Below are 18702 nucleotides of genomic sequence, written 5' to 3' on the forward strand. Positions count from 1 at the left end.
GCAACCAAACCTGTGAAACAATACAAGTGCATAGGAAGGTTTAATTTGTTTCAATGAGTGACAAATACTCTTATTTAATAGGCCAGTCCCTGCCTGTGTATTACAGTTCTGAGCAGAGGTTCTGCTCGTGAGTCAGTGCATATGTTCAATGAATCCGGGACCCTTCCCTCTTTTCACGTTGGCACCAGAATCTGGTTGCTTTTTAGCCGTCCTCGTGCTTTCAGGTAGCTCATGAGTTGCTGCCTCCGCCTCCACGTGTTTTTCACGCCATACTCGTGCTCTGGAGTATCCTCTGCAAGTACACGAGAGAGGCCCTCCAGCACTGGGGAGTCAAACCCATCCCTGTGCTCATCTTGCTCTCTATCCGGTGACCTATGGGCAGGGATTGCATTAGGTAAGTCTGTACTCTCATTACAGTTAAGGCTGGTTTCTGGGGTCCGTACATTTGGGGGGCTCATTACTTTGCTGCATGAGTCTTCTTGTGGAAGGGGAGAGAGTAACACAGGTCTTGTCCCCCCGGCTTGTTTAGGAATCGCTGGCCTTAGTCTGGCACAAACGGAGCGTTTTCTTGGTGCTTCAGAAGTCCCTTTCGTAAACGACAAGGAGGGGAATTTGCAGGCGTTGTGTCTCGTTCCACCACCTCTCAGCTGACTGCGGTTCCCATCCCGCGTGCGGTTCTGCAAAGTGCTGTTGCTGGACAAATGACGGAGTCTCCGACGCGCTGGGAAATGCAGTTCTTCTGCCTGCTCAAACTGCGGGGAGACCTATGTAGAAAAGTAAACGCATACATGAATGAGACATTTATAACAGTGACACTCATCAAAGGACAAGTTAAATACTTTAGAATGTCCTATTCTCAGTGGCTTTTCCAATTAGTCCTTTTTTTTTTTTCTTTTATTAGTGTTAGAATTATTTTAGAAAAACAACAAAAATTTGGAGTTGCTGCAAAACGTCAACCAAGGATGATTAAAAATACCAAAGCATTTGTTGGGACATTATAGATGAAGGCCTGACACGTTCCGTGCCTTTTCAGGCACTTCTTCATAGCCTGAGTAAGTAGCCCCCGATCCCATTTTTTGGAACCCGTACCCGATCCATACCTGCAACCTGCAGTCCGCAACCTGGACCCGCATTCTTATTCGCCTGGACCCGAAAGTACCTTATACGCACCCCGGACCCGCTGACCATCAAAAATCAGGAAGTACTGTCATTGTAAACCGGAAGTAGATGCACGGAATCCAGGATTTGGACTTTTTCAGCAGGATTCGGCCGAATCCTTCTGCCCAGCCGAACTAAATCCTAATTTGCATATGCAAATTAGGGGCGGGGAGGGAGATTGCGTGACTTTTTGTCAGAAAACAAAGAAGTCAAAAATGTTTTCCCCTTCCCACCCCTAATTAGGGTTTGGATTTGGTTCGGTATTCGGCCGAATCTTTCGCAAAGGATTAGTGGGTTCGGCCGATTCCAAAATAGTGGATTTGATGCACCCCTAACCGGAAGTGACATCATCGGAAGAAGGCGTGATCAGAAAAAAAGAGTAAAAGTCGCTATTGAGAAGACACGCGGCCCAACCCGCAAAACCGCCGACCCGCGTCTATACCCGCACCAGGAGCTTCCATCCGCAACCCACAGGTTCTTGCGGGTAACCCGCGGGTACCCAACCGGCTGCAGGACTCTAGCCCCCAGGACAGGCACGAAACGGGTTAGGCCTTCATCTATGATGTCAAAATAAATGCTTTTGTATTTTTAATCATCCTTGTTGACTTTTTGTAGGAACTCACAATTTTTGTTGTTTTTCTATGTGCATGCAGCCAGCCACTGGGTTGAACTGTGAGTATATCTTCTCCCTTATATTTAGGGATGCAACGAATCCAGGCTTTTTCAGCAGGATTTAGATACGGCCGAATTTGTGCCTGGCCGACCCGAATCCTAAATTGCATATGTAAATTAGGGTTGGGTAGGGAAATCACGTGACTTTTCGTCAAAAAAGAAGAATTTTTTCCACTTTTTCCTTTCCTGCCCCTAATTTTCATATGCAAATTGGGATTCGGATTTGGTATGCGGCCGAATCTTTCACCAAGGATTCGGGCGAATCCCAAATAGTGAATTCGTGCATCCTTACTTATATTATTATTATTCTTGTTTGCTTTAACTATTGAACTCCTATTTACTGTGGTAGTGCCCATATTGGCTTTTTGCACCAACTCATTTTGTGGTTAGAATTATTTTATTTGTGCCTCTTTCCATCTTTGTTGCTGGGATCACTGCTCCTCGCTATAAATTTGGTATTACTTAAAAGTCACATGACTGAGGGCAGCTGGGAAACTGACAATATGTCTAGCCCCATGTCAGATCTCAAAATTGAATATAAAAAAATCTGTTTGCTCTTTTGAGAAATGGATTTCAGTGCAGAATTCTGCTAGAGCAGCAGTATTAACCGATTTTCCCATGACAGTATCCCTTCAATGTCGCAACTGTCACTTACCCAAGAGGTAGATGCATTGGCATCCAGAGGTCTGGTGGGCACACATACAGGGTGGGCGGCCTTTTCAGGAGGAAGTCCATACTCGTGGCACAGACCCTTCTTCGGGCTCTCCAGGAACGCCAGGCATTGTTTGCGTGCGTTGCATGCGGTCTGCTTCTTACGAGGCATCAGCAATTATTGGCAGAAATGCCAACTGCCACATTGTGCAGGGATGGCACTGTATAAAGCTCTGTATCCTGAAAAATCAGCCCTGGGGGTTGGGGATAGCAGAATTAGTGAGAGGGCATATAATTAACATCTGGGTACTGGACGGATGAGCAGAACATAAAACTTGGCCCAACTAAGGGACTTTATGTGGTGTAAATCCTTGTTCTTATCCCTGTCTTGAGTACAGGGTGGTCAGGTCTAGTTTTCAAAACCAGTCGGCTTCAAATCCAGCCCTAAACTAGCCAAGAGGCGCTTCAAAAGTAGCCCAAAAATAACACAATGGGGCTCATTTATCAACACTGGACAAATTTGCCCATGGGATGTTACCTGTAGCAACCAATCAGTGATTAGCTTTTTGAAGCCAGATGCAAGTAGAATAATGAAAGCAGCAATTTGATTGGTGGCCATGGGTTACTGCCCACGGGCAAATGTGCTCAGTGTTGATAAATTACCCCCAATATGTGCAGGGAAAAAAGGCCAAAAAATATATGAATATATGTGAAAATACGCCTTTTTCAAGTTTTCAGTTTCTCAAATTTTTCCATGAGGCAAAATGGGACAGAATCGCCCGTTACCAGGGGTGCAATTAGGAGGTATAGGGGCCTCATAAGGCCTAATTCATATACAGTTTCAATAAATATTGGTGAAACAGCTCAACCTCTAGACATTTTGGTGGCCGGCAGATTTTTGCTCCAGAATTATCTGAAACTGAGATTGGGAAGGGAATGGGAAGGGAGACTGGGGTACAAAGCCCAGAATATGGTAACTGGTCACTTGTACACAGGTCAGTCCCATTGCATGCTGGGTATTGTAGTCTTACATTGTTATAGAAAAACTACATTACCCAACATGCATCGGGAGACACAGACTTTAGGACATTAGGGCAAGCAAAAACTTTCCAAAATGTAGCCCAAACCCATACCTTGGCTAGTTTGTACTTTCAAATTCCGCCTGGGCTTTAAATTAGTAGCCCAATTTGGCTAGAAAACATCCAACATGGCGCCCCCGCTTTAGAATATGATCAACACTGTCATTCCACTAGTGACCTACAGAGGGCGCTCTCTGATTTCGACAGTTCGGGCTCCATCAGAAATAATATCGCACATGTTGATTTGTTATATTCCACAACTACAACCCCTTCGACAGGTACAAACCTTTAATACGCGAACGGGTTATTTACGAGCATTCCGTGCCAGCGCTATAGATTCTTCTCTCCAGGATACGTTGTGCCGTCTCTGCCCCCACCCCCCACGCTGATTGGCGGCGGCAAGCACAAGGGATATCGAATTGTATTGGCCAGTTCGTCAACGTTCCAAGACTCGTTCATTACGATTGGCTCTTCGCCAAGGACGCCTGGTTGGATTCCGCGATTGGCCTTGGAATGCGTGACGTGGGAGACAGCTTCACTTCGATTGGTCGGTTTAGTCACGGGGGTTCCGGCGGGCCTGAAAGCGCGAAAATTCAAAAAAAAAAACCTACGGAAGGGAACGATATTGGCACCGGCTTATAAACAGGTATTTATGCCCAGTGTGTGTGTGGGATTCGTTCAGGGGGGTTCTCCAGCGATTTGTGTAGAAGGAGGGAAAGCAGAGATGCGGATATTACTATGGAACTGTCATATTCCAGTCTAGTGACATAAAGAAAGTATTACATGGGCTCTCCAGCAAAGCAATGTGATTACTCATGTAACAGGTCAAACAGGTGTAAGGGCCTCCCTGTAATTTGTAGTGTATAACTGTAAATGCCGCGTGTCTGATGGGCTGCACTTGTTTTATAAATATGTGCCTGAACTGTGTTCAACTACAACTCTCCATAATGACTTGAAGGTCTCTTGGGATGGGCAGAAAGCTTTCCACTGACATATGGGCTTCAGCAGCTCCTCTGTGTGTTCAGGGCAGGATTGTTGGTATTTGGGCTTCTTTTTGGGCCAAAGATTTTTTTCTTGCCTTAATGTGCCAAGCCTGTGTCTCCCAATGCATGTTGGGTAATGTAGTTTTTCTATAACAATGTAAAACGACAGTACCCAGCATGCAACGGGACTGACTTGTGTACAAGTGGCCAGTTAAAATTACCGTAAGTTAAAAATAAGTGAATGTAAAATTTACTATTGTGTTATTCTAAGACATTTTGCACTGTGCATTCATTATTTATTTTCTTTTTATTCCAAGATATTAAGAGATACATGTACTGTTAATATGAATGAATTTTGTTCCAACAGCGCCACCTGCTGGTCAGTTTCTGACCTGTCTGACCACCAAGTAGTCAAGGAAGTTGTCAGGAGAAAGAGGCTACTCTGATGTTCTTCTGCTTAGGAAAGATGTGAGAGAGGTTTCTAATTGTTTTCCTAAGCAGAAGAACATCAGAGCAGCCTCTTTCTTTCTCCTGACAACTTCCTTGACTACTTGGTGGTCAGACTGGTCAGAAACTGACCAGTAGGTGGCGCTGTTGGAACAAAATTCATTCATATTAACAGCACATGTATCCCTTAATATCTTGGAATAAAAAGAAAATAAATAATGAATGTAAATTACAAAAGTGCTTAGAATAACACTCTCATCAATTTTACATTCACTTATTTTAAACGTTTACTAATCATTTAATTCACACCTATTCCGATGAGTAAGTATGGAATCGCATGAAACGTGTCAGAAGAGGATGGTCCGGTCAATAAAATTGCTTTTATACTTCACCGACTGATCCGTTGAGTGCATGTCGCAAGGGTTCTATAATGTTTTTGTTTAACAATTTGCTAAGTTGAATGTAAGAGTACAATGCCCAGCATGCAATGGGACTGATTTGTGGAGAAGTCGCCAGTTACCAGATTTTTGGCTCAGTCTCCCAGCGCTTTTAAATATTCTCACTAGGGATGCACCGAATCCACTATTTGGGATTTGGCCCAATCCTTGATGAAAGATTCAGCCGAATACCGAATCCTAACTGCATATGCAAATTAGGGCCAGGGAAGGAAAAATTGGGAACAAATCTTTTGTGATGAAGTCACATGATTTCCCGACCGCCCCTAATTTACATATACAAATTAGGAGTCGGTTCGGACAGGCACAAGGATTCGGCTGAAAAAGGCCGAATCCTGGATTTGGTGCCTCCCTTATTCTCACATTTTCCGTTGACTTTCCTCAATTTCAGATGTCTAGCGGTTGACCTGTTTTACCAGTATTTATTAAAATCCTTATGGGGCCCCTATACCTCCTGGACCCCCCCTGTAGTTACGCCCCTGGTGATGGGTGAATCTGTCCCATTTTGGTTCATGGAAAAATTTGAAAAATACTTATTTTCACATATATTTATTTATTTTTTTTATACTTTTTTTCACTGCACATTTAGTGCTAATTTTGAAGTGCTGTCTGAAAAAAAACGCTCAAGCTCACCGCTATTCCCCCAGGCCAGGTGCTCCGTCTTCAGTGTCTCCACTGTTTCCAAATGACAAAACTCAGCGAATAGACGGCACTTCTGGACAAAATTTAGTGTAGCAAAAATGCTGGAAAAGGCCCAACGCGTTTCGGGACGCCTATGATTTAAGTGATTCAATCCTGAAACGCGTTGGGCCTTTTCCAGCAGTTTTGCTACAATAAGTTTTGTCCGGAAGTGCCGTCTATTCGCTGAGTTTTTGTCATTTTGAAGTGCTAGTTTTGGGCTGGCTTTGTAGCCAAATTTGGACTGTTTTTGAAAATTTGACCTGGCAACCCTAATTGAGGTGGTTCCTTGCTGCCACATATTTTCCCCTTCCCAACCCTAATTTGCATATGGAAATTAGGGTTTGCTGTTCGGCCGAACCCAAAATAGTGAATGTGGTGCATCCCTAATATTTTTAATATAATTCTGTTCTGCTGTGGCTTTGCCTTCTGTCTGCCTCACCCCCTCACCCTCCTCTGTCTGCATTGAAGGGGTAATGAGTGATCTATACAGTGAATAGGGAGGGCAGATGGCTGGGACGATCCACACAGGGGGGTGGCTGAGCTATTGTGGCTCACTCAGTGCAGAGTCAGTGACAGTTTGGGTGTTATAAGTGAATAAAGCCCCAGACCTCATTGAAGATGGAGAGAACACTATGGGGCATTCTCAGTATCACAAGCTAGAGGCACAAGACCCTGCTTTTATACAGTATTCCTATTCAGGTAAGGGGAAGTTCACCATTACTTTAACCTTTATTATGTCTTTATTATTGTCATTTGATCCAGCTCTCCATGTGCGCCATAAAGATAAACATGGCATTTATTATGTAGGGGACTGTGAGATAAATGCCTGGAATCCTATTCCTTTGTTCTCCGGCTGATGTGAGGCAGTAACTGTAGCAAAAAGCTTTCCATTCTTTCCTATCTCCTGCTGTATTTCTGGGGGTGTCCTATGGCTGTCGACTAGGCACAAACAGCTTGCAGATATGGGGGCTAATTCACTAATGGGCTAATTCGCTAAAATGTAAAGTTGGGTCTCGGCAGCTGAACGCTGGCGAATTTTCGCTAGCGTTCCTTCGGCAGTGCAAACATTTCATAGCTAATGTGCATTTCTGCCTAGTGAAACTTGCCTAGCACTCTTGCGCTTCGCTTCATTTGAATAGGGCGGGTACCGAACAGTCGTATGGACGTCTTTAATAGTAATGTTGGTGCAAATGTATGGTGGCCACTTTTTAAAACGAATGCCCAATGAGCCATAATACAGACAAAAGAGATCCTCTAATGTTCTAGACATGAGCCCACTCTTAAACAAATGTGGCACGCCTCTCAAATTAGTTACATTTTTTTCTGTCATGATTTTTATGATGGTTTTTATTTCTAAATGACACTGTTTACACTGCAAACAAATCACTCTACCATATACAATTTCATTCCTGAACCAGCAAGTGTATTTTTTAGTTGTAATACTGGTGTGTAGGTGCATCTCAGCTCATTTTGCCTGGTCATGTGCTTTCAGAAAGAGCCAGCACTTTAGGATGGAACTGCTTTCTGGCAGGCTGTTGTTTCTCCTACTCAATGTAACTGAATGTGTCTCAGTGGGACCTGGATTTTACTATTGTCTTGTTCTTAGATCTTCCAGGCAGCTTTTATCTTGTGTTAGGGAGCTGTTATCTGGTTACCTTCCCATTGTTCTGTTGTTTGGCTGCTGGGGGGAGGGGGTTGATATCACTCCAACGTTCAGTACAGCAGTAAAGAGTGACTGAAGTTTATCAGAGCACAAGTCACATGACTGGGGGCAGCTGGGAAACTGCCAATATGTTTAGCCCCATGTCAGATGTCAAATCTGTTTGCTCTTTTGAGAAATGGATTTCAATGCAGAATTCTGCTGGAGCACCATTATAAACTGATGCGTTTTGAAAAAAAATATTGTTTTCCATGACAGTATCCCTTTAAACAAATAATGAGGGGGAGCTATGTTCTGACAAGAACTACGCTCTGGTGGTTGGTATGATCCGATCATTTATCGCCTCTGTTCCCCCTTTGATTTCTAAAGCTATGGATATGTGCATGTATGGCCATTGCAGCTGGCAGTAGCACCAGGGGAACATCTGAGGCCATAACTGCAGTGGGTTTTGGGGGGAGTGCACTGGGCAGTGGAATATACTGTGGGCCACTAATTAACTAACTTGTATTGTGCTTTGATTTTTGAAAGTGATCGGATAAAAAGAAGTCTGATGCATTTTGAGCTCTCAATGGCTGCCAGACGAGCCGTCACACCATGAGAACAAGCCCACGCAGACCCCTAATACTTAAGAGACGCAAGCTCAGTCTTCCTCATCAAGATGCCACGCACTGCCCGGGGGCCTCCGAGCAGGGCAAAGCCGCCATGATGAAAACTGCAAATCTACCTGAGCAAACCCTTGCCCATGAGTTGGAGGATATGGCGCCCAAGAGTAAAGCAGATCAGGAGACTCCTGGGCAGAACATTGTGAATGAAGGTGGGGATACTCTGGGGCAAAGCTTGGCCCCTACAATGCGGCTTCCATCAAATCCTCCCCAAAGCTGTCCAGAGGACATTCCGGGATTCCCTTCAGGTGTACGGATCATGGGTCACCCCACAATGGCAGACGCCCAGCTGGTGATCATCCCTTCACAATCCAACGTTCAGAGCATCATTCAAGCATTAACTGCCCGAGGAAAAGAACAAGGCGGCCCCAACAAATATATCATCATCAGCAGCGAATCTGCTATTCAGACCCAGGCCTGGCACCAGGGGCCCCAAATTAAAGAGGAGGAATGTGTGAACTCGCAGTCAGAAGCCACGTGTATCTCCAAGCAAAAACCCACAGGGAACAGCAGAAAAGGTATTGCATGTCCCCCTGAGCAATTCAAAACGTTAGATGTTACACAGGTGACTTTCACTTCATTACACAGAGTGCTCATCCGAGACATAACATCCTCCTGATGCAAATACACTGCCAAAAATGAACCATCTCGAAAGGGGAAATTATACCCCTATTTTTAACATGAACGTATTCAGGTGGGGTTATGTGAAAAATGTCTAAAGATCTCTGCGTTTGCCCAATTACAGTGCACCCTAATTCTTGTAGACCTGGCATAATAATAATAGTGTATCTGTCTATATACTGGTATACTAAAGACTGGTTTTGATTCAAGCTCCTATTTTTGGTCCAACATTTGGTCACCACCCCCCGTTCATATATGAAACTGTTCGTATAACAGCCATTCATTCATAGTTTTGAAGAACATCTGGATAATAGCAAGTCAGTTCTAATCTCACTGTAAATAACATTCAAGCTGGTTTGAGAGGAGAATCTGGGAGAGCAGGTCTTATTTTCTTCAAATCTCATCCTGACTGGGCCTTTATGTTGGGACCCCACAATTTAGAAACCGGGGGGTTAAAGGATAAGTAGACCTTTAACATAAGTGAATGTAAAATTGAATATTGTGTTATTCTAAGAATGTTTGCAATGCACATTCATTATTTATTGTTTTATATTATATATTGGATATTAAGGGATACATGTGCTGTTAATATGAATGAATTTTGTTCCAACAGCGCCACCTGCTGGTCAGTTTCTGACCAGTCTGACCACCAAGTAGTCAAGGAAGTTGTCAGGAGAAAGAAAGAGGCTGCTCTGATGTTCTTCTGCTTAGGGAAAAAAAAGTAGAAACCATTCTAACATATTTCCCAAGAAGAAGAAAATCAGAGCAGCCTCTTTCTTTCTCCTGACAACTTCCTTGACTACTTGGTGGTCAGACTGGTCAGAAACTGACCAGCAGGTGGCGCTGTTGGAATAAAATTCATTCATATAAACAGCACATGTATCCCTTAATAGCTTGGGTTAAAAAAGAAAACAAATAATGAATGTAAATGACAAAAGGGCTTAGGATAGCACCCTCGTCAATTTTACACTCGCCTATTTTAAAGGTTTACTTATCCTTTAAAGAGAACTCTGACCTCAAAGGAAGCCAAAAGGTCTACTAGGCTAAGGAGATACTACATTGTAACCTAGTAAGTTAGGTTGAAAAAAGACACACGTCCATCAAGTTCAACCTTTTGACTTTATTTTAACCTGCCTAACTGCCAGTTGATCCAGAGGAAGGCAAAAAACCCCATTTGAAGCCTCTCCAATTTGCCTCAGAGGGGGAAAATTCCTTCCTGACTCCAAAATGGCAATGGGACCAGTCCCTGGATCAACTTGTACTATGAGCTATCTCCCATATCCCTGTATTCCCTCACTTGCTAAACACCATCCAACCCCTTCTTATACCTATCTAATGTATCAGCCTGTACCACTGATTCAGGGAGACAATTCCCCATCTTCACAGCTGCCTTTTTGCAAGATCCCCAATGATCTCTCTCCCTTTTTAGCCAAGCATCGACAGGAGGAGCAGCTGAATGCCAGCCTGTCTAACATACAATGGCTGGGGAACATGAGCTCCGAGTCCTTGGGGCAATACAGTATAAAGGAGGAACAAGAAGACAAAGAGAATCAGATCCCAGAGTGTGCAAAGGTGAGACCTCCCCCAAGTCTGCGCCCAGCTTAAACACATATGTTTGTGGCTGTTTTTAGGTTCACCTGCTTTATCAATCTCTTCTGCTATTTGTCTCCCAATACCCCAGATGGAAGAAGAACCCCAAAGTTTTCCCGATCCACAATGGCCCCTCTCTGTCACTGAGCGTCCCCCATACTCCTACATGGCTCTGATACAGTTTGCCATCAACAGTACCCCCAGGAAGCGCATGACTCTAAAGGATATCTACACCTGGATAGAGGATCATTTCCCGTACTTTAAGCATGTGGCCAAGCCTGGTTGGAAGGTGGGGCAAATGGGGGAGGACGGGAGGGGAGGTTTACACACAAGAAGATGGGACCCTTGGATTTCTTAGTGGAAATGTTTTCCGTATGTGCAGGGCTTTGCTTCTTTGTAACCTACTTCTGTTTCCTAGAACTCAATCCGACACAACCTCTCCTTGCATGATATGTTTGTCCGGGAAAGTGAGGCCAACAACAAGGTTTCCTATTGGACCATTCACCCGCAGGCCAATCGCTGCTTGACCCTGGACCAGGTATTCAAGGTGAGACCTCCTAAGGGCAGAGACAAATCTCCTCTTCTTCAGGGTGACTAATCTCCCCAAACTGCCTCCCGCCGGCTAGAGAGCACTCAGAGTGCATAGTTTTCCGAAGTCGCCTTACGAGGAAACTTCGGGCGACTTCGGAAAACTAAGCACTCAGAGTGCCATCCCGCCGGCAATGTAGATTAGTCACCCCGAAGAAGAGGCAATTTATCGCCGGGTGACTAAATCTCCCCAAATCTGAGCGTCTCAGCCCTAAAGCAGACGAGGTAGAGGGGTGGAAAGGGGTAATGTTTTATAGATGGGAGATCACGGCATCTATATGGGGGGTGCCCAAGGCTAGATGAGAAGGTTTCTAAAGTCACTTATATAACTTATTTTTTTTTGTCTCTCCCCCCCTCCCTCTATATTGTGCTTCATTTCCTGAAGACTGCAAGTCCCATGTCGCCTGCAGACAATGAACCGGTAAGTCTTAGTCCTGAATTTAAAGCCGTTTATTGTCTGCTTAAAGGAGAAATTAACTTTTAAAAACAAATCATTACTGTATTATTTAATCAATGAACATATTTAGGCATATCATCAACCACAGACTCTAAAAAGGCATGGAAGACCAGGTGATAGGAATAGGCCGTTCTACAACACTAACCGTGAACATCCCCTTCAATAAAAATATGGTTTGTTCCATTACACAGGCCTGACCTGTCTCATTTGATCTTGTTTTTTTTTTCCCCCAACAGCAAAAGAAAATGATCCCTGATATAAGAAAGAGCTTTCAGAGTGCAGCCTGTGCCAGCAATAAAGGTGAGCGCAGCTGTAGGTAGCTTTTAAAGGGCAAGTATGCCTTTAGTGGAATATTCTCTCTTGGCTTTTTCTAATGGTAATATAAAGAAGTACATGTAAATAATGATATTTTGTATATAGACACACTCCTTGATTTGCTCTGAAGTTATAAACAGGCCATTGTACTCATCACTTTAAATCTAGTTGTTTAATGGGTGATATCACAATGGGCAGCCCCATTCAACTCTTCCCTCCTGCAGAATCCACTTACAAATGTGTGTTCTGTGTATGCAAAAGTTTTGCTCATAACCTCTTTTCTCTGCCTCCCACTCCAGAAAGGAAGATGAAGCCTCTACTTCCCAGGGTCAATTCCTATTTGATTCCAGTCCACTTCCCTGTGGCTCAGCCTGTTCTACTTCCAGCATTAGAGCCATATGCTTTTGGGGCAGAAAGTTCAGATGGGCAGCAAAGCAGCAAGCGTGTGAAGATTGCTCCAAAGGTAAGTGTTGGTGGGGGGGATGCATTGTGAGTGAGCGTATATATTTTGCTCTTAACATCCCCCCCATCACCTTTAGGGTGGTGACAGATGAGGCTACTGGGGGAGATTAGTCCCCCATCGACAAATCGCCTCTTCTTCGGGCGACTAATCTCCCCTAATCTCGTCGGCGGGATGGCACTCTGAGCCCTTCGGCTTTCCGAAGTCGCCTGAAGTTTCCTCGTGAGGCAGCTTCGCAAACGTAGAATTCCAAGTGCCATCCCGCCGGCGATTAAGGGAGATTAGTCGCCCGAAGGAGAAGCGATTTGTTGCTGGGGGACTCATCTCCCCCAGTAGCCTTGTCTGTCACCACCTTTATGCTTTCACCCCACTTCTATTATCTTGTCCTAACTCCACTTTCATTCTCTCTCCTCTCTTGTTTATATGCTTCATCCTTCTTCCTAGATCAGTTTACCCAATAATCTCCATGCATGTACCTCCAATTACTGTTCCTTTGATTCGGGGAGACTAGTCGCCCGGGGAAATCTCTTCTTCGGGGCAACTAATCTCCATGAACTGCCTCCCCGCCGGCTAGAATGTAAATCGGAGCGCTTCGTTTTCCGAAGTTTCTTTGTGAGACAATTTTGGCCGACTTCGGAAAACGAAGTGCTCAGAGTGTCATCCCGCCGGCGATTTACATTCTAGCCGGCGGGGAGGCAGTTCAGGGAGATTAGTCCCCCCCCCGAAGAAGAGATTTGTCGCCAGGCAACTAATCTTCCCGAATCGCAGCTTGTGTCTTTGCTCTAACATAAGTCAGGTTAAAAAAAGACCATCACGTTTAGCGTTTTAACTATTTTAACCTGCCTAACTGCCAGTTGATCCAGAGGAAGGTAAAAAACCCCATTTGAAGCCTCTCCAATTTGCCTCAGAGGGGGAAAAAATCCTTCCTGACTCCAAGATGGCAATGGGACCAGTCCCTGGATCAACTTGTACTATGAGCTATCTTCCATATCCCTGTATTCCCTCACCTGCTAAACACCATCCAACCCCTTCTTATACCTATCTAATGTATTAGCCTGTACCACTGATTCAGGGAGAGAATTTCACATCTTCACAGCTCTCACTGGAAAAAAAAAAAGCCCTTCCGAATATTTAGAAAGTTGTTCTTTCCAGGCTACAGCAGATGATGGGGAGAGCCCTAAACACCTTGGGTTGTGTTCTGTTAAAGAGGAGCCTGACATCTCCAACCTGAAATGCGAAGATCTGTTCCAGTGTAAGAGGGTCAGCAGTTCCAGAAGGAAGCAGCAGCTTCTCCCTCCGCATTCGGAGGAGCCGGAGCTTGTTCTCCCTGAGAGCATTGCGTCCGATTCTGGATTGGATACAGATTTTTCCTTTATTCAAGATGCTTCAGCCAACCCTAATCAGAATCTCACTTCCCATCCGACACAGAATTGCCCCTCCAATGTTACCCAGGAAGGACTTTTACATCTTACACATGACGGCCCATCCTACCTAACCCAGGTCAGCTCCTCCCATTTCACCCAGGATGACCCATGCCAGTTTACAAAGGATGACACTTTCTATTTTACCCAGGACAACCCTATTCAGCTTACTCAAGACGAGGACTATACCTTCAAGACCCCCATCAAGGAGCATTTCTCAAAACCGCCCACCTCTTCCACTCCCAGCAAACCGACTGATACAGGTCTTCTTCAACCTTGGGAATCCGAAACATCTCTTCCCAGAGACCCTGTGCTGGACTTCAGCCCTGTCCGTATCCCTCAAGGCTCAACTTTTACTCCCTTTAAAGATAACCTTGGAACTTTGAGTTTTGGGGACACTCCGTTTAAAGATTTTGGCATATTTGGATCCCCCCAGAACCTTCTGAATGCACTTTCTCCTGCTTCTTCTCCACTACTGAGGCTTGAGAGCCCTTGTGTGTCACGCCAGCAGAAGCGATGTTCTAAGGAGCTGCAGGTGGGGGCTTCTGCTAACCGCTCACTACTGGAAGGTCTAGTGCTGGACACGGTTGACGACAGTCTAAGCAAAATTCTGCTGGACATTAGCTTCAGTGGCATGGAGGAGGGCAATGGACTTGAGGTGGACGGTGTGTGGAGCCAGTTTCTTCCTGAATTCAAATGAAATCAAGTGTTCTGTAGATTCTTAACTTCCCCTTTAATATCCCAGGCTCAAAGCTCCACTGTAAGACTCCTACACAGCAGAATTGCCTCCTCACCCCATTCAAAACCGAAAACGCGAAATACACACGCTGCAGGCTGCTCTGGTTTCTCCACAACCAAGCCGCATGTATCTGAATTGTAAATTGTGTATAACGTAGATTTCACGTCTGTCCAGTTATAAAGGAGTGAGCTGGCAACACTAAGGGGCAGATTTATTAAGGGTCAAATTGAAAAATTTGAATACTCAAATTACTTTTTAGCGGCAAAACTGTCAAAATCGACTTGGGAAACGTGAATCGATTTATTTTTTTAAACAATTTTAATTTGATTTTCGAGATTTATCATACTCTGGCCCTTAAAGAATTCGAATTCGACTATTCGCCACCTAAAACCTGCCAAATTACTGTTTGTCAATGGGAGGGGTGCAGGGATCAATTTGGAGATGTTTGCACCATCCTGACATTTGAAGTTTTTTTTTTTGTTTTTATTGAATTCGATTTGAGTTTTCGGGTCGTTTAAATTTGTCCGAGTATTAAAAATTAGATTCTATTAATTTTCCACTAGTGGAATTTCAAATTTATGGGAGTTTAAAGGAAATTCAACCCGGCAGATTCTGTTCAGGGGCGCCATCTTCTTTCTTCGGTCTTTTTCGGAAGTTTCAGCGCATGTGCAGTTGGAGTAAATTTCCGGTCCCAAACCACTGCGCATGCGCCGAAAGTCACGGAAATTTCCGACTTTTTTGTGGACATTTCCGTGACTTTTGGCGCATGCGCAGTGATTGGGGACAGGAAATTCATGGAGATTACCGAGAAGAAGAAGATGGCTGCTGTGAACTCAGAGGCCTGAATCTGCCGCGAGGGGTGAGTAAAAAATTAGGGGCATTTGCCCAGGAGGGAGGGGGATCTACCCAAGGTAGGGGGAGGGTTTTTTTAAACTACGGGTTGAATTCTCCTTTAAGGGAGTTTAAAAAAAAAAAAAAAAACTTGCTTGAAATCGAAATTCGACCCTTGATAAATGTGCCTCTGTATCATGGATAGGCACTACATGCTGGGATTTGGAATTCAATTACTGCTGGAGCACTAGAGGTCCCTAAAAGGACCTTTTAATTGCATTTAAAGTTATAAAACCCGTATATATCTTTTCCTACCATAATGAGGCTCCTTTACGCTGGCCAGTAAAACATAGCAACCATAAAAGCAAATATCTGATTGGCTGTCATGGGTTACTGCCCAGGTGCTTATTTGCCCAGAGTTTATAAATGACCCCCACTAATGTTTTTCTTCTACTTTTAATCACCGCAAGCCCCCCGATAATGTACTGCTATAATGTAGAGCCATTATTAGTAGAGCCGCATATAGCCGTTCTATAGGTGCCTGGTTTTTAATCAGCCCGACCTGTTCATGTTGCAACATTAAGGGCAGAGACACACGCTTTGTTTCGGGGAGATTAATCGCCCATCGACAAATCTCTTCTTCAGGGCGACTAATCTCCCTGAACTGCCTTCCCGCCGGCTAGAATGTAAATCACCGGAGGGATGGCACTCGGAGCATTTAGTTTTTCAAAGTCGCCCGAAGTTCCTCGTGAGGCAACCTCAGAAAATGAAGCGATTCGAGTGCCATTCCGAAAGCGATTTACATTTTAGCCTGCGGTAAGGCAGTTCAGGGAGATTAGTCGCCTGGGGAGCAATCTCCTCTTCTTCAGGGTGACTAATCTCCCCAAACTGCCTTCCCGCAGGCTAGAATGTAAATCGCTTTCAGAATGGCACTCGGATTGCTTCATTTTCTGAAGTTTTTATATTCTAGCCGGCAGGAAGGCAGTTTGGGGAGATTAGTCGCCCCGAAGACTAATCGAATCTGAGCGTGTGTCTCCCCGAATCTGAGCGTGTGTCTCTGCCCTAAAAATTTTGCCTTGAACAGTTTTTTGTTTTTTTTGTAATTATTGTAAAATCAACTGCTTCAAGGGTGAGTAATGCTTTAGAAAATAAGGTTTTTGTGTGAAAGTGTTTTCATTTTCTGTGAATCAGCATCCATAATTTTTCTCCTGCCTCATCACTGCCTAATAAGTAAAACAATTGCAGTTATTAACCATATTCATTAAGTCACACACAGTACAGTTATGGGACTTGTTATCCAGAATTCTTGTGACCAGGGGTTTTCCGGATTTGGATATTCATGCCTTAAGTCTACTAGAAAATCAAGTAAACATTAAATAAACCCAATAGGCGGGTTTTGCTTCGAGTAAGGATTAATTATATCTTAGTTGGGATCAAGTACAATATTTTTTTTTATTATTATTATAGAGAAAAAGTAAAAAATTTTTAAAAAATGTGGATTATTTGATTATAATGGAGTCTATGGGAGCCTTTCCGTAATTTGTAGCTTTCTGGATAATGGGTTTCTGGATAATGGATCCCATACCTGTACAGATAAAATCTATTTCTTAGTCATTACATTCCCTTGATTTATATGTCACTTTTTTTTTTGTACAGGTTACTAATACAACTGCTTGCTGGCATTTAGCTTGGTGTTGGCTTATCTCATTCATTTGAGTTGCTTGTTATGGTGTTTAGCTATGAGGGCAAATGTACAGGGGAGGATTTGATCACAGGGTCCCTCTGAAAAAAATCCAGTTCACCTTTACAGGGAAATCCCGACCCGCACATAACTAATGTAGAGGTCAGCGGTTCTGCCAGGAACACTTTGTCAAGTAAAAGACTATGCCGGGAGGTAGTAGTGGATGGGGTTTTTTCTCTTTAAGGGACGTTGCTTTCTTCTTTAAAAGGGTCCATATTACCCATTGATTTGAATAAATAAAATCTACAGATTTGTATTAAGTAAACGTCAGCTCCCATATTTAACCAAAACATGGAAATGGCAACATGCTTACTTGCACATACCAACCATTGAAGGAGAACTAAAGCTTAACTAAAGAAGTAGCTAGAAATGTTGTACATTATGTTTTGTGCTTCTGTACCAGCCCAAGGCAACCACAGCCCTTTAGCAGTAAAGATCTGTGTCTCCAAAGATGCCCCAGTAGCTCCCCATCTTCTGCTGATTCACTGCACATGCTCTGTGCTGCTGTCACTTACTGAGCTTAGGGACCCACTCACAATATACAGTACATATAGAATAGAAATGTCACAATATAAGGCTGATTAGTAATTAATACACATAATTACTACATGGCAGCACAGAAACCAGTGCAATTAGCATCAGAATTTAATAATCAGCAAACCTGTAACAATAGCTTATATTACAGCCAGGGAAGCTCATTTTCTGCTGGATAATTAGTGACGAGCCCTAAGCTTAGCTTCTCAACAGCCAATCAGAGCCCACTGAGCATGTGAGTGTCACACACTTTCCAAGATGGTGACCCCCTGTGACAAGTTTGAAGTCCTGGATTATTGCTGCTATTGACAAGCTCAAACTTTAGCCTCGTGCAATGAAAGGTCATTATATAAAATATAACATTTTTAGACATTTATTTTTAGGGTTTAGTTCTCCTTTAGGGTTTATTCACCTTTTAGTATGAAGTGGCGCATGATTATACTGAGAAATTTTGCAATTGAGTTTTATTTTTTATTATTTCTGGCTTTTGAGTTGTTTTGTTGTTTTGAGCAGCTCTCCATTTGCAATTTCAACAGTCTGGTAAAAAAAATGACCCTAGCAACCATGCACTGATTTGAATAAGAGACTGGAATATGAATAGGAGAGGCCTGAATAGTAAAAAGAGCAATAATAAGTAGCAGTAACAATACATTTGTAGCCTTACAGAACATTTGTATTTTTTAGATGTGGTCAGTGACCAAACTAGAAGAGTCAGAAGAAAAAAAATGAATAACGAAGGTCAATTGAAAAGTTGCTTAAAGGAAAACTATACCCCAAAATACTTAAGCAACAGATCCCCATTAGGGCAGGGGCACATAAAGCTACTGGGGGAGATTAGTCACCCAGCGACAAACCGCTTCTTCTTCAGGCGACTAATCTCCCCGAACTGCCTCCCCGCCTGCTAGAATCAAAATCGCCGCGGCATGGCACTCGGATCACTTTGTTTTCCGAAGTTTC

The 18702-nt window shown here is 43.7% G+C and overlaps 2 protein-coding genes across 4 annotated transcripts; one reads left to right on the top strand and one right to left on the bottom strand.

Annotated features, from left to right (window-relative positions):
* Positions 1-25: 25 nt before the first annotated feature.
* On the bottom strand, positions 26-3913 carry rhno1.S (RAD9-HUS1-RAD1 interacting nuclear orphan 1 S homeolog). Its single transcript, NM_001112879.1, is given in 3 exon segments — positions 26-764; positions 2486-2735; positions 3847-3913. Coding segments are annotated over 2 exon segments (759 nt in total). The 5' UTR covers positions 2654-2735; positions 3847-3913; the 3' UTR covers positions 26-173.
* A 147-nt stretch (positions 3914-4060) lies between these two features.
* Positions 4061-15715, top strand: foxm1.S (forkhead box M1 S homeolog). 3 transcript variants are annotated; one of them, XM_018254400.2, is made up of 9 exons: positions 4061-4206; positions 8315-8966; positions 10499-10641; positions 10751-10948; positions 11078-11206; positions 11633-11668; positions 11938-12004; positions 12319-12482; positions 13632-15715. In XM_018254400.2, exons 2-9 carry the CDS (start codon positions 8381-8383, stop codon positions 14598-14600), a joined length of 2292 nt encoding a protein of 763 aa, XP_018109889.1. In that variant the 5' UTR covers positions 4061-4206; positions 8315-8380; the 3' UTR covers positions 14601-15715.
* The last annotated feature ends 2987 nt before the right edge of the window (positions 15716-18702 follow it).

Source organism: Xenopus laevis, chromosome 3S (genome assembly GCF_017654675.1).
Source record: "Xenopus laevis strain J_2021 chromosome 3S, Xenopus_laevis_v10.1, whole genome shotgun sequence".
Lineage (NCBI taxonomy): Eukaryota > Metazoa > Chordata > Amphibia > Anura > Pipidae > Xenopus > Xenopus laevis.